Source organism: Falco biarmicus, chromosome 7 (genome assembly GCF_023638135.1).
Source record: "Falco biarmicus isolate bFalBia1 chromosome 7, bFalBia1.pri, whole genome shotgun sequence".
Taxonomy (NCBI): domain Eukaryota; kingdom Metazoa; phylum Chordata; class Aves; order Falconiformes; family Falconidae; genus Falco; species Falco biarmicus.
Window position 1 is genome coordinate 23408181 of NC_079294.1, and position 14008 is coordinate 23422188.

General features: G+C 43.1%; 1 protein-coding gene and 1 long non-coding RNA gene across 11 annotated transcripts in view; one reads left to right on the forward strand and one right to left on the reverse strand.

The window, feature by feature from the left end:
• The window catches only part of LOC130153079 (dynein axonemal light chain 1-like), a 30946-nt gene that overhangs the window by 4595 nt on the left and 12343 nt on the right, over positions 1 to 14008 (forward strand). For 7 of the 10 annotated variants that reach the window (XR_008823206.1, XM_056347520.1, XM_056347519.1 and 4 more), the window contains exons 2-6: positions 2562 to 2764; positions 3617 to 3799; positions 10037 to 10075; positions 13013 to 13122; positions 13817 to 13872. Coding sequence is in view for 8 of the 10 variants with exons in the window: in XM_056347515.1 (XP_056203490.1) it covers positions 2562 to 2764; positions 3617 to 3799; positions 10037 to 10075; positions 13013 to 13122; positions 13817 to 13872 (591 nt within the window). In the remaining 2 variants the exon portion in view is untranslated. Of the gene's footprint in view, positions 1 to 2561; positions 2765 to 3616; positions 7302 to 10036; positions 10077 to 13012; positions 13123 to 13816; positions 13873 to 14008 lie in introns of those variants that run through there. The other 3 variants (XM_056347517.1, XM_056347521.1, XR_008823205.1) reach the window with 3 other exon arrangements.
• On the reverse strand, positions 825 to 6844 carry LOC130153083 (uncharacterized). The gene is made up of 2 exons (XR_008823208.1): positions 6714 to 6844; positions 825 to 1545 (listed from the first exon to the last, which is right to left on the reverse strand). It is a non-coding gene; the product is annotated as an uncharacterized LOC130153083 (long non-coding RNA).

The following is a 14008-nucleotide window of genomic DNA, read 5'->3' on the forward strand; positions in this document are numbered from 1 at the left end:
CCTGCGGGCAGGCGGCCGGTGCCTTTTGCCTTGAAAACTTAGGGAGACGCTCCCAAAGGCGTGCGGGGACGCGGCCCCGCCGCCCGCTCCTCACCGGGCAGGCACGGGCAGGTGGCGCTTGTGACAGGCACGAGCCAAATGCGAACTGGGCCTCTGGAGTTCGCCGTGTCGCTGCTCGCAGCGTACGGTTTTTCGGCAGGTTTGATGTTTGCTCTGGACTATCTGAACCTGTAACGTTCAGCAAAGCTGATACGCTCCATCGTGGGAGCCTGCTGTGCTGTCTCCCAAGGGCTTTACTGAGAGTAGAATTGAATCGAAAAGGCTTTTTTCTTCGGTGTGAAACACATGCCAGTAAGCAGAACAGCAGAAGAGATTCTAGAAAATACACTAGAGTATTGCAGCTCTGTTACGCCAGGGCTGAAGCTGAGTTAATAGCTGAGTTATTTCAGTTGTTCTGTGGTAGAAAATCAAGAGATTTCTGAGCAAGTTCTACCTGTTCTGCTTGTGGGATGGCTGTGCTTTATGAGGTGTGATATTCTGGTGGACTGCTGGTGTTGGAAAACGAAACCTTATACTGATAAGGGTGTTTGTACACTTGAGATGTGATCTAAACTTGTATTTGCCTGAGGGTTGTGCTACTAGAACTGCCCTCTGTATTACCTCTAAATTTATAATGACTTGGTTCAGCAAATCTTCTAAGTACTGCTACAGTTATTAGGGATTGAAGTATTTTCAGTGGATTATTTTCAAACCAATAATCTTTTTACCCATTTAGATACGACTCCAAAGTCCACTGAAGAAGAAAACAACAACAGAGACTGAACTTTGAATTTTGGATCAAATGTTTAGTCAGCATGCTGGATTTTCCATCACCAAGATGTGGTTGTTTTGATCTATCCTGCCTTAGAGGTAGAGCTGGATTTCTGTTGAGCTCAGTGGGAATCCAGAAATCGGCAAGATGGAACTGCATTTTTCCCTTTAGAAAGTCTGGTGGTGTAGTAGCGTGGAAGAGTCTGGAATCGTTGCTGAAATGATACTGGCATCCTTCTTAATGAAGGATGCAGTTACAGCAGTACTACCATACCTTTCTTCACTTCAGGGATGGAAAAATATTAATGTTATAAAGACAGGAATCTTGAACGTGAACTGTTCTTAGTGAAAGTGAGATTACATGAGTGGGTTTATGCTGTAATTTTAATATAAGAGATTTCTCAATTTGGGCATGAGTTACTAGTGTGGGGTTTTGTTTGTTTTTAAGCAGTAGTGAAGTTGTCTAGCCCATTTTAGTCTGCTCTTTAGTGAGCTATGCAGAAACTGTATACTTGGGCATGTGTAGGCAACTCGGGAAGACAGTCCAGGATCATTGTGCAAGTTAAAGGTTGTCTTCCTGAAAGAGAAGCACATTCCTTCTGACTGTGTAGAGCTTTCCAGGTAGGGGTGATAAATGAATACTTTTCTTCTAGCTATCTAGACTGACTGTTGTTAACTAAAAGTTACTGTTGATCATGGTATGATAAATTTATCCAGACATAGCTTCTCGCAGACCTGAAAGAAAAATAACCCAAAAGCAAGGTTCAGTGCTTTTCTGACTTCCTAATGCTTGTATGGCGGGAGGTTTCCACTGTCTAGCATGACTTGTCCAAAACTTCCTTTTCTCAAGCACCTTGAAATGCCAGAGGTCTTTCCTTTATTGCATAAAGGTAATATCAGAGAGTTAATGTGCTCTTGCACTTTCTGCTGAGATAGTTGTAGTAAGCTGGATCAGAGTACATCAGTGGTGACATCAGGTGGCCAGGAATAAAAAAAGTAAAAAAAAGACATTGTCTGCCTGGGGTCTTTATAGTTCCAAGGGGTTGTATCCTTAGCCTTTTAACCCAAGATCTGCTGGCATGGCATACAGTGATACCACAACACAACCTTTGGCTGCAAAACCATGCTCATTTAAAATTGTGGTGCTGATTGTTTCTGTAGTTTTGTGGGACTGACTGTACACATGTATATGCATGTTATCTATATATCAGTCACGCACACAACCACACCCATACAGCTCTCAGTTTTACCCTCTCTTCACATCTGCAGTAGCAGTTCTTCTGCCAGGTGTTACAGTGCTGATGTTGAGACAGAGCCTGTAAGTCCACCTGATTTCATCTAGCAATGGGTGTCTGCTGTGCTTTGTTCAATACACCTCACTTCAGAGTTTGCGTAACTTACAGGCTGAGCCCTCTTGCCTCATTAGTAATGAGCTTGCACTTTGCTAATTAAGGTATGACTTTGTGGGAAAACAGATGATTTAGAGTATGACTGTTCTGAGGGCAGGAGATTAAGACCATTAACCAAACAAACCAAGTTTAACCATTCACATATTTTTACAGTAAGGTAAGGACCTGTTCTTAGTTTGAAATAGCTAAAGTGGGATACAGCACTCTAATCTCTGCTGTGCAAATGGAAAAGTAATGAGAAAACGTTTTAAGCCTTCTGTATTTTCTTAATCACTCTTCACCAGATAGTTTTTAGTGTCCTGTTTGATAACTTGTCCTCTGTACCTCTTCTTTTTAATACAGGGGATGGCCCCTTTCCAGGAGTGATTGACATGTATGGCGATGAAGGAGGTTTGATTGAATTTAGATCCAGTCTTCTGGCTACCCATGGTTTTGCTGCTCTTTCTCTGCCGTATTTTGACTTTGAAGATCTGCCCAAGGTCATGAAAGAATTCAAACTTGAGTACTTTGAGGAGGCAGCTAGATTCCTACAGCGTCACCCGAAGGTGAGTGTAATGAGACATCTCTCAGGACGAGGGAGGATTCGACAGTCATGCCCAAGTGGTGGTGGTGATTTATTTTTTTTAGTATTGGGTTCTGCTGGGCAGGCTTAGGCCCAATAATGGAAAAAGTGTAGGTCCTGCATAGGTGGCTACACATATGACTGCGAAGAGTGAATTTCTTCTAGCACAAGTTGTCTGTTAAATAAACTCATGCTGGAAACTGCAAGATTCCTGATCATTCAAACAGCGAAGTGCTGGAATATCCTCTGAACAGGAGCAGTGGTGATAAAGATAGGTTTTTTAAAATGATAGCAATTAGTTTAAGAGAGGATTATACAAAACTGCTTAATAAGCAGCAAAGGAATGAATGTGATGACTTGGGATGTTGCTTTCAGTTTTATCTTCCAGGCTAGAAAAGGACAAGACTAAGTATAAGTACTACTTTTCTAATCCTTCATATGTTACTTGTGAGGATACTTTATTTGCCTGAGACGTATATAGCAATAGACTGTGCTTGAATTTCTGCTACCTATTTTGGGAAAAAAGAGAAAATATTTGCATCAACATAAGCATCAGGGACTAGGTGAGATCCAAGTGATGGTGCATCTTGTGCCTGTTTGTATTATTTTTGTGGGCTTTGACTGCTCATGGTGTCTCTGAAAAATAAGACACTTAAACAGAGGGGGGAGCCTGGGTCCAGGCTGTAGCTTTCCAACAGGTCACATCAATAATTAACCTAACTTTTTTTTTTTTTAATAACACAACTCCAAAGGCATTTAATGGCTAATCCCATTATAATGCATACTTCCTTTATTCCTTTCTTTCTCTCTTCCCCACCCTCTATTTCATCTGAAGGTGAAGGGCCCAGGAGTTGGAGTGATTGGGACTGGGAAAGGGGCAGAATTAGCACTCTCCATGATCACTTTCCTGCCAGAAGTAGTGGCTGCTGTCTGTATCTCCGGCTGTAGTTCAAACACAGTTGCAGACCTCCATTATGGTGAGATGACTCTGCCTGGGCTGCGTTTTGATATGAGTAAGGTCAGTGTTTCAGACGCTGGTGTATTTGACATTTTTGAAGCTCTGGATGACCCAACAAATCCTGCTAATTCTCCTTGCACAATCCCCATTGAAAAAGCAGAAGGTCACTTTCTCTTAGTGGTAGGGGAAGATGATCGTGTGTGGAAGAGCTCCTTATATGCTGAGCTGGCAATTGGGCGTCTACGCCAGCATGGGAAAGAAAACTTTGAACTCCTGAGTTACCCAGGAGCAGGTCACCGAATTGATCCTCCTTCTACTCCATTTTGTCAAGTAGCTATGGATCGTGTTCTGGGGGTGCCTGTCCTGGGGGGTGGAGAGAGCAAAGCACATTCCCATGCACAGGAACACTCCTGGGGAAAGATTCAGGAGTTTTTACACTTGCATTTGGGATGAACGTTTAAGTACCTGCAAGCTGTTGCAGAGCTGCAGAGGACTGAGCTTGAGCCACCAAAATGACCAGTGAATTGGAGGGACTGACTGAGAAAAGCTTTGAAATATGGAATAGCCAAATGACTACTTAGCTACAAGCATAAATCCAAAAGGAAAGTGATTTAATTGGACTGGCCTAAGTTATTTTAGCTAGGTACACAGAGAAGTGGAACAATAAGTAGGCTGCATTATAGCACAAATTTGGCAGCCTGAGTTGGTGATGGTATCAAGAAACAAGTATCTGAAGAGAGTAGTAGGTACTTTCTCACTTGCAGTATTTCCGACTTCGAGAATTTAATAGTTAGCTGCACCCTCAGCAATGGCAGACTGCATCGCACCTGGGGAATGATGGCAACCCATGGATGATAAATTTTGACAACAGAACAATGAATGATTCTGGCTTTGGGTCTTAAGTTACCTTAGCCCAGAATGCTGATTTACAGCCATAAGCACTTTGGAAATGTTTTCTATTTACTTGAAGCCGACAATATCCATTTGTTATGAGGCTTATATACCTTGACCTTAGGTAGTGGTCTTCTGGTGACACAGTCTGTTTCCAACAAAAAAATACCTGTAGAGTGGGAAAATTAAGAATAATTTTCCTGTCATCCAGGGAAAGTGGCAGCACTAGCACTGTCTTGTATTAAGAATGTAATCATCTATTCCTATAATGTCTTAAGATTGGCATTTGGCACTCGGTGGTATAAAATTCTGTTGGATAGGTTAAAGAATGGTTAAATGCAGTTATGCAATGTGCAAGTCTTACTTCTCTCTTAGTTGCTTGTTTTAAACTAATAACACCTACTGTTAAGTTAGGGATTAATTACTTGCGGAACTCTTCAGTAATGATGTCAGTGGATGCTGACAGCTGTTCTTAGGAAAGAAGCACACTTGAGAGACAGAAAACCTAGCCAGGAGGAGATTAAGACTGACTGTAAAAAGCTGTCACCTTATGGCAATGATTAAGTTAGAATTGTAATACTTAAAAAAACCCAAACAAACAAACAAAAAACCCAAAACAAACCCAGCAACCTCCCAGTTCCTCTCCCCCCCCCCCCCCCCCCCCCCCAATTCAAAACCTAAAAACCCCCACCAAAACTAAACCAACCTAGGGTATCTTTTCCATGACTGCCTGAGATTGTGGTGGGTTTTTGTAATCCTAATTAACTTTTGGCTAGTGCCTTATTTTTGCCTGCCATCTAGGTAGAAAGAAACTTCTTCCCAAATGAGCTGATCTCTTGAGGTCTTGCTGGAGTGGTGCCAGTGCTGAAGGCCTGTTTAAAAAGGCCCTCCATCAATACAGTTTCTCCTTCCAAGGTCGTTTTGTCAGATCAGTTTTGAGAGCTGCCCAGAAAGATACAAAATCTTCCTTTATGTTACTCAGTTTTGCATTGCTCTCAGGGATCTTTTCTCTCCAGTTAACTGTCATTATGCTGCTGCTCAGGTCTCATTAGCTTTCCGCAACTCTTATTACTCCTTATCATTTGATTGAAGTCACATGTTCTTCACATGCCATCACTGCCAATTGAACAATTTATCCATCCACTCCTTACCAGAGAAGCTCCATCTTGCTCACTCCATTCAAAATGTCTTTATGCCTAGTCTCTCTAAACTCCCTCACTAGTTGAAGAGGCTTTTGCAGTCATATCTGGTACTTGAACTTCCACTAAAACCAGCAGCCCCGTAAGTCCAGGACCACAGCCTGCTGTGATGCACATGTTGGTGTCACCCGTGCTTAGTACACTGCCTTTTTTCCAAACTCACTCCAAGTTGCAATTGCAGAGGAAAGGGTTATCTGAAGGCTTCCGTTTGTTCAGTCTGCCTTGTCGTGTGCATCTTCAGTAGCTGGAGCTGTGTAACTGTGGTAGAGCAGTGCCTCCCCTAACCCTTTTTGTTACCCTCCCAGTACTGATAGCTGTGTCTCCACACTGCAGTCCTACCTCGGCATATCGACTGCCATGCAAGAGTGCAAGGTGGAGGTTCAGGAAGTAGGTGCTGAGTTGTAAGTAAAACAAAAATGAGGTAGTTTAAAAGTCCTCAGACAATTTCTAAAGCACAAGCCTTCAGAATAATTCATTGTTGTATGTCGTCAGATATATGCAAATTGAAAGAGAAGTAAACCACTTCATTAAAAAGCAAGCCTGTCTGTTTGATGTTATGGTTTTGTTTCTGAATAGTTCATTTGTTTGGAAAGCTGAATGGCATTTTTTAAACAAAGAAAGGAGAAAAAATAAAGAAAAAGTAATTTTACTGTGAAGATCCTTTTGTGGACAGGTCAGGGTATTCCTGGACAAAATAATTCACAGAAGGGTCTGTAAGAGAGCAGCCAACTTTTGCACTAGTATTCTGCGTATTTATAATGGTACTTGGAGACCAAAGACAGATCACAGACAACGTAGCTATTTTCTGAAGTATACAGTGAACTGAGTGCCTGATGATGGCCTTAGTTCAAGCGACATCATTCCTATCGTTCTGCATTCCTTACCTGGCAAAACTGCCATAGCATTCCAGTGAGACAGTTGCTTGGGTGGTGGGATTGGCTTCTCTTGCTGCACCTGGGGCAGGCTTGGGCCTGAGGCACAGCCGACGCTGCGGTTCCCAACCCGAGGGGACCGCGCAGCCCGCGGAGCTCTGAGGGGGCGCCCCGGGGTGCCTCACCGGGCCCTTCCCGCCCCGGCGGCCGCAGCGCTGGGTGCCGGCGCCGTTTGTCATCTGCACGGTGCTGTAACTTTTTTTCACCGACTGGTGTCAATAAAAGGCGTTTGATAAAGCTGGGGAGGCGGGCGGCTCGTTTTTCACCGTCAGGAGCGCGGGCGGGAGGCGGCCGCCACCAGGGAGCGCCTGGCGGGGGGACCGCGCCCCCACCCCTGCGCCACGTCCCACAATGCGCCGCGGAGCGCCCCCTACGTGACTTCCGGGATGGGGCTTGCCCTGTGGGCGCGCATCTCTATGACCGCCAGGTGCGGCTGCCTTCGTGCTCGGCCCCCCTGCCGCGACGTGTTGGTGGCGCTGCGCATGCGCGGGAGGCGGCCGTGCCATAGCAACCGGAGCGTTAACGGTAGCAACGGCAATGGTGGGTCCTGCAGTGCCGGCGCGGGCGCCGGGCGGGGAGGGCGCTGGGCCTGCGGGGGCGGCGGCCGGCGTGGCGCCAGCTGGGGACGCCCGCGGTTTGGGGAGACCCTCAGCCGGGGCGTCCCCGGGACCTGGCGGCCGCGGCCGCGGGGGGGACGGGACGGGGCGGCTGGGGCCTGCTCCGGGACGGGACGGCTGGCGCCGCTCCCCTGGTGCGGCGAGGTGGAAGGTGCCGGGCCGCGTGTGCGCGGCGTCCCCTCAGGGCCGCCCCGCCCCGGTGCTGCGAGCGGCGGCGCGGGGCCGGTGCCGCCGCCCGAGCTCCGCCGGCCGGGCCGGTGCCCAGCAGCCCGGGCAGGAGGCGGCCCGGGGCTCGGCGTGGCGCCTGCGGCCGCGGCCCGGGAAGGGAGTTTCGGGCGGGGGGGTGGCGGCAGCGGGCGGCGGGGGTGCTGTCGTCTGAAACACGCGGTACAGGGGCTGGAGGCAGCGGTATCTGCGGTTACTGCAGCGATTAGCTTGGTACCTGCTGCTGTGCAGTTCTCATTTGCTCTATTTAACGTGTAAATAAATGTTTGCAAATGAAGGCAAAGTGTCACTGTTCTGCTTTTTCTTGCGGGTCTGAATTTTGTAAATATTCTGTGTCTGATATCCATGTCTTTGGGAGGAAGAATACTTCTTCTGTAACAACTTTTATATGCACGGGGATGGGTTTTTTTCCCCTTAAGGTGTTACAGTTCTTGTTCCCGCCATGTTGATGGTGACTCTTCAGGGTGGCAGTTTCAGCTGTTGATCCCTTGCTGTTATGAACATTTTAAGCAGTATGATTTTGTTTAATCTAACTACCTGTAGGAGACTGTTCAATGTGGAGGTAGAGGAACTCTGAAAATAGGCTTCTCAGAGGGAGGTTGGCCAAAGGTGCTATGATTTATCCACAGAAATTTAAAGTGTACTTCAAGGAAAACAATATCCATGATATGTGTTCTCCAGACAACCCACTATGCTGATTTTCCTATTTCCACCAAATTGGGTATTATGATGGGAGAGACAAGTCAGCAGAGGTCAGGGAAGAAGCTGCTCCTTGTGCTCACATGGATCCCTAGCTTTAAAGTCCAGTCTGGTTTTAGGGATGTGTTTGGAACAGAAGCAGGCATTGGTCATATAAATCCATTTCTGTCTTCAACATGAGTGATCAAGATCACGTACCTGAATGCCGTAATGATTGCTTACCGTAATTATGAAAAATGCAACAAAGTTTCTGGCCAAAAAACCTGATTAACTGGAAGCCGCCTGTTTTAGCTGGCACACTGGTAGCTGTTAGTTAGGTTTCATGCGGCTGTTGAAGTGGGAACTAGGGGTGTGATCTTCTGAGCAGGAGGAGGTCACATGGGTGTTTATCTGCAGCAGACACCAAGGAGATACTGCTGTAGTACAAGCTTGCCAGGTCGTCTACAATGGGACCTAGAGCTAGCTATCCCATGGTATAGCAGGATTAAAATGAACGCCCGTCAGTGAGCAGAAGCAGGTGGAACATCTGAGGATGCTAAGTGATGTATGTCTAAAGCAAGGTATATATTGATGTCTGTGCATGTATGCTGAGACTCCTTGGTATTGCTGGGTCTTAGACTGTTGCTGGGTGTTCAGTGGCTGTGGCCATTCATTTACATGCAGCTGCCTCAACTGTTGTCGTTTACCGTTGAGTCCAGAGTTTCCAGTGGTCTAGAGTAAAGTATCCAACCCTAAAGCTCTGTGACCAGCGTGATTGCCTGTAAGATTTTGGGTGGAAGTTGTCTGTTGGTTTTAACTTTTAAAATCTGATTGCCCAAAAGGCTGCTTCTATCCACATGTCATAGTGCTACACATAGAGCAATAGAGATGGCCAGAGTCCTCCTGTTTTTGTGGAAAGGAGGCTGTTGATCAGTTTTTGTGAAAGATTGGTCTCTGAAACCTTTTTAATCCGAAAGACATCTTGGAATGTGTTTATGTTTAGGATATATTGGTTTCTTTATATGCTACTGTTTTGGATATCATTGTGGAGTTTTGATAAGACTCTGATGTGGGGCAGAAAAGATGGAGTCAATGACAATAGAGAGTTGGTCAGTAAGTCAGTCCTTAAAAAGCCATGTACAGTAGCTCTCAGATTTTTCCTAACAGAATAATACATGTTTTCACATCGCATGATGTGATTCAACATGAAACAATTGGAGAAAAACAAACAATCCAGCTTGCTCCTGAGTTTTGGCAAGACGTACCTTATTTTCCTCAGTGAATCTTAAGAGGCTGTATCATTCTGTCTGCTCACAGACTTGCTTTCAGACGGGAAAATGCTAATGCACAATAATAGAAAGTGTGGAGTTTTAAGAGCATTAGACCACATTTTTCAGTGCAGTAACAAGAATTCTTAAGTCTTTGAATTGAATTTCACCATCACAGCTAACAAGCAACATCCTAAACCCATGCTCTAGACAGGGCAGAAGGTAAGATCAGGAAGGTAATACTCTCACGTGAAGCCCATTTTGTTGCTTCTGAAAGTGCTGCTGAGTACCCCAGAAAATAAAATTACAGGACACTGAGGAGTTCCAGGTTCTTAGACTCAGCTGGAGGAGGATAATACATAGGAAAGTGGTAGAAGGGTGTAGACAAGCAGGATAGGGAGACAGAAGCGAGACGAGATAGGTTTGCAGTGAACAAGCCAACTACAAGTTTGCAATGAGTACTCATTTAAATTTTTGTCATTTTTAGGCAAAAGCAACAACTATCAAAGAAGCTCTAGCCAAGTGGGTAAGTACTAGAACAGTATGTAGCTGCTTTGCAGTACTCCATGGCATGGTGTTTGACTGTATTCAGCTGAATTTGTTTTTCAAACATTGTAAGAAATATGTTTGCTTGAAACATGTGCTATAAAAAGCTTCACAAAGTTAAATTATCATTATCATTATTGTTACATTCTGTTGGACTTTCTGTGTGTTCTTTAAATTGATATGGCTGGTAAAGATGAGTCTTTTACTCTCCTGCCTTGTTCTGTTGAATATGCACTGATGGAAGGCCTGAGGCTATGAAGAGATTTAAAGTTGGGGATGTCTTATGTTCTAATTATGCTCTGTTCATTTCACCTGAGTTTAGTCCTGCCCACAGAATAAATAAGTATGAAATTCTCACTGTACTGAAGTTGGTGAAACTTCTGCTGTTGCCTTTTAACATATTGTGCCCCATATTGTGCAAAGCTTAACTTGGAATGAGTTTCATGCTCATTTTTCTTCCCAAAGTACTGTGTTAATACAGGCAGTCATTTAGGGTGGTGCCTGACCTGGTCTTGGAGCCTTCTAGAAAGCTGTTTGTTGGCAAGGATGTGGGCGTAATTTCAAATGATCATATAGGATGCTGTGGGGTCAGGTTCACACTCCAGTAAAACCAGTGAGAATCTTTCCCCAGTCTCAGTGAACTTTAGATTAGGGCCCAGATGTGCTATTTAGTATACACGCACTCTCCTGCTGATTCTGGCTAGCTGCTAGAGCAAGAGTCTATAGATGTTTTGGTCTCTAGAAAATCTGGATGTGAGGCAGTGTGGGCGTGTACAGTTAAAAGCCAGAAGATCTGTACCATCAGCTCGAGGTACTGGTCTGTAATTGAAGACTACTTCCTTTTTGAATTTTATCATTGTTTAGTACCTTCAGTGTTTCAGTTTCTTTTCAGTTATGTTGGTATATCCCACAAACCTCACTCCTGCTCTCCCAATAAGAACTAGAATGCAATAACTTGCGGACATTGGCAGTGCCAGAGATGTGAACTGAATGTTAAAAAATTTTGCTTTTGCTCCCTCAATCTTTCAGCCCTCCAAAACCTCAACTCCATGTTTCCTATTAAAAATTTATTTTCCATTTGCTCCTGTCACATGTGTCTTAGAGATAATAGACCTGTGTCAGTGAGTTTCCATTAATGTTAGACATGAGGCGCTGAATTTGCTTTTCTGTTCATGTTATTGGGGGTGGGTCTAAATCTTCCTTTTGCTACTTGTAAAATTGGATCCAGAGTGGTGTTGCATTCTGGATGTTTTTCTTCCCTTTGGCATAAGGGTTTACCTGTGCCCTACAGTCAGGGTGACATTAGTTAAAGCAACTTTAATTTAGCAAACACTTAACCTGTTCTTAAAAAAGTGTCTCTTCTACCTGTGGTTTCTCTGTGGCTTATTGTGGTTGTTCAGCTGACCTTTCTTCCAGAAGTGCACAGCAATTGGGATGACTTTTCTTCCCGAAAGCGCTCACTGCTGGCCACAGTCTGTGCTGAAAGGCCTCTCCCTTTCATGTGTTTAAGAAAAAATGTATTTTTATTTGGTGGTATGAACTGATAGATTATAAACTGAGTATAAATGCGAATATATATATAGTTTTGTTCTTGGAAAATAAAATTAAAGTTTCACATTTATATAGTGACTTAGTTTGAACACATTCACGGTATTTAGCAAAACATCTGACATGCTTATTTTCTAAATCACTAAGTATGAATAAAAATATTATCACACTGTATTTGGACAGAAACTGAAATATAAGTATATGCACAAAGCAACATGCTTTTTTTTTAAATTAGATTAAGTTGCCTGAAGTATTTTGGGTACATAAGAGAAAATGATGTTATCAAAACTGGGTCTTGTGCTGTGGTGTTCTTAATGACTTCTGGGATGCAATTAATTTCATTACAAAGTAGCCATATAAACCAGGCCAGACCTCAGCTATCTCACTTTCCAGTAGCTGCATAAAAACGGGGGAGAAAACAAGAGTCCTTGTTTTGAAAGCGCCAAGTATATTTCTCCTTTGTTAATGGACCTCCAGTACTCCCACTGAACGCTGAGAGAACTGACAAGTGCTCCCTTTGTGCTGTTGGTGAAGTAGCTGTCAAAACCGGTGGCAGTACAGATACTTGTGCCAAGTGTTTAGTCAATAATTACCATTGTTTCAGAATTTTAAAAGATTTAATAGATCATATTTTTTAATGTAAATATTAAACCCAAATGCTGAAGTTGTGGATGTTTTTCTAAAGCTCTGAGCTTTATGAAGTAACCTAGAAAATTACCAGCCTGGGTCATAAGTAGGAAATGTGTCTTTAGCTGTACTCTCTAAATGCGGTGAAATCTTTCCCCACTCTTTTTTAATGGCTAATGAGATTTATTTTTTTATATTCTTAACTCTGTGAATCTGTTGAGGTTCTCCCCCAAAACACACTCGCGTGTGTTCAGTTTATGTTGTGAGTTAGACTTGAGTTCTGAGTTTTCTGGGTCAAGTGGGAAGGTGATTTTTTTTTTTTTGTCAGAGCTTTTAAGAATCTGCTTCTGCTACAGGTTGGCCCTAGCTGAGGCTCCTGTATGTCAGTCTCCATGGCAGTACCTTTATTCAGAATTTTAAACCTCTGTCTATTCTCCATTACTTTACAGCAGAGGGCCCCTTAATTAAATTGCTCAAGTGTAACACAACTTTTAAAAAAATCATATGTAATGTATAAATCCATTTGATATCTTGAAAATAAGCTAGCCTTCCCCTCTTTATGCTGTGCCAGCAGGAATCTTGATAAACAGCATTCAAAATGCTTTCTCTGTTCAGTAATATGTTTTAGTAGTATATTGGAATTACTTCTATAGTAATTACTTTTATAGTACGTTTTTAGTATAGTAATTTTTAGTAACTGCATGTAGCAGTGAGCATGTTCTTCACCTTCTCTTTTCTTTAGGAAGAAAAAAATGGCCAGAAGGCTTCAGAGGCAAAGGAGGTGAAACTGTATGGTCAGATTCCTCCTGTAGAGAGGATGGATGAATCTCTCTCCACACTTGTTAACTGCGAGTAAGTTCAGTTAAAAACTATCTGGAAACCAAATAGTCTCTTCTCTTTGTATTAATATTCAGTGTTTCTGCTGTCCCCTGTGAAAATATGTATTTACTCTGTTTAAGTGTGGCCTTCAAAGCAGCGGCTTTCTCTTCTTTTTTGTCAGCTGAGCTTCTCTTTCCACACACAGTTCCTCTTTTTAATTCAAAGATCCCTGTCACTTAACTGATAAGGTCTCAGGATAAATTCTGTATTTATATTTGTCCCCAACAGAAAAAAATTTATACTCTTTATCACTATATAATTACAGGTCCATGTTTGGAGTTTATCAGCTAAATGGCACATTTATGATCCATTCTAAAATTTATGGGGAAAAAAAAAAAAAAAGAGAGAGAGACTTAAGCAGGATTTCCAGAAAGAGATTAGAGACATTTCAAAAATAAACGTCCATGCATTTGAAAAAGTTTTAGGCATAAAAAGATAAACCAGTATGTCATGTTACTTACATGTTACCTAGCTTCTGGGAAGGTATGTAAAGTTACAGCATTGATGATTTGAGGATATTTTGAGTCTGTTTACACATCCATTTAGTTTGCCATCCTAATGAGAGAAGAACAGACAACTATTTCTAACGCAATGGTATTTGGATGTGGAACTCTTTTGATACAGTGATCCCCTGTATACTGTGAATTGATTATTCTTGCTTTTAAAGGAAACTATCGCTGTCTACAAACTGCATTGAAAGAATCGCCAACTTGAACAGCCTAAGTAAGTGACAAGCCAGTGATCAATTATGTTTGTTTTCTAGTTGTTTGGATAGGATGTATACCATAATGCATTATATGTGTTCAGCTTTACACCTATTATTACCCTTTTAAATTCCTTCCTCTTAGAAAATAACAAG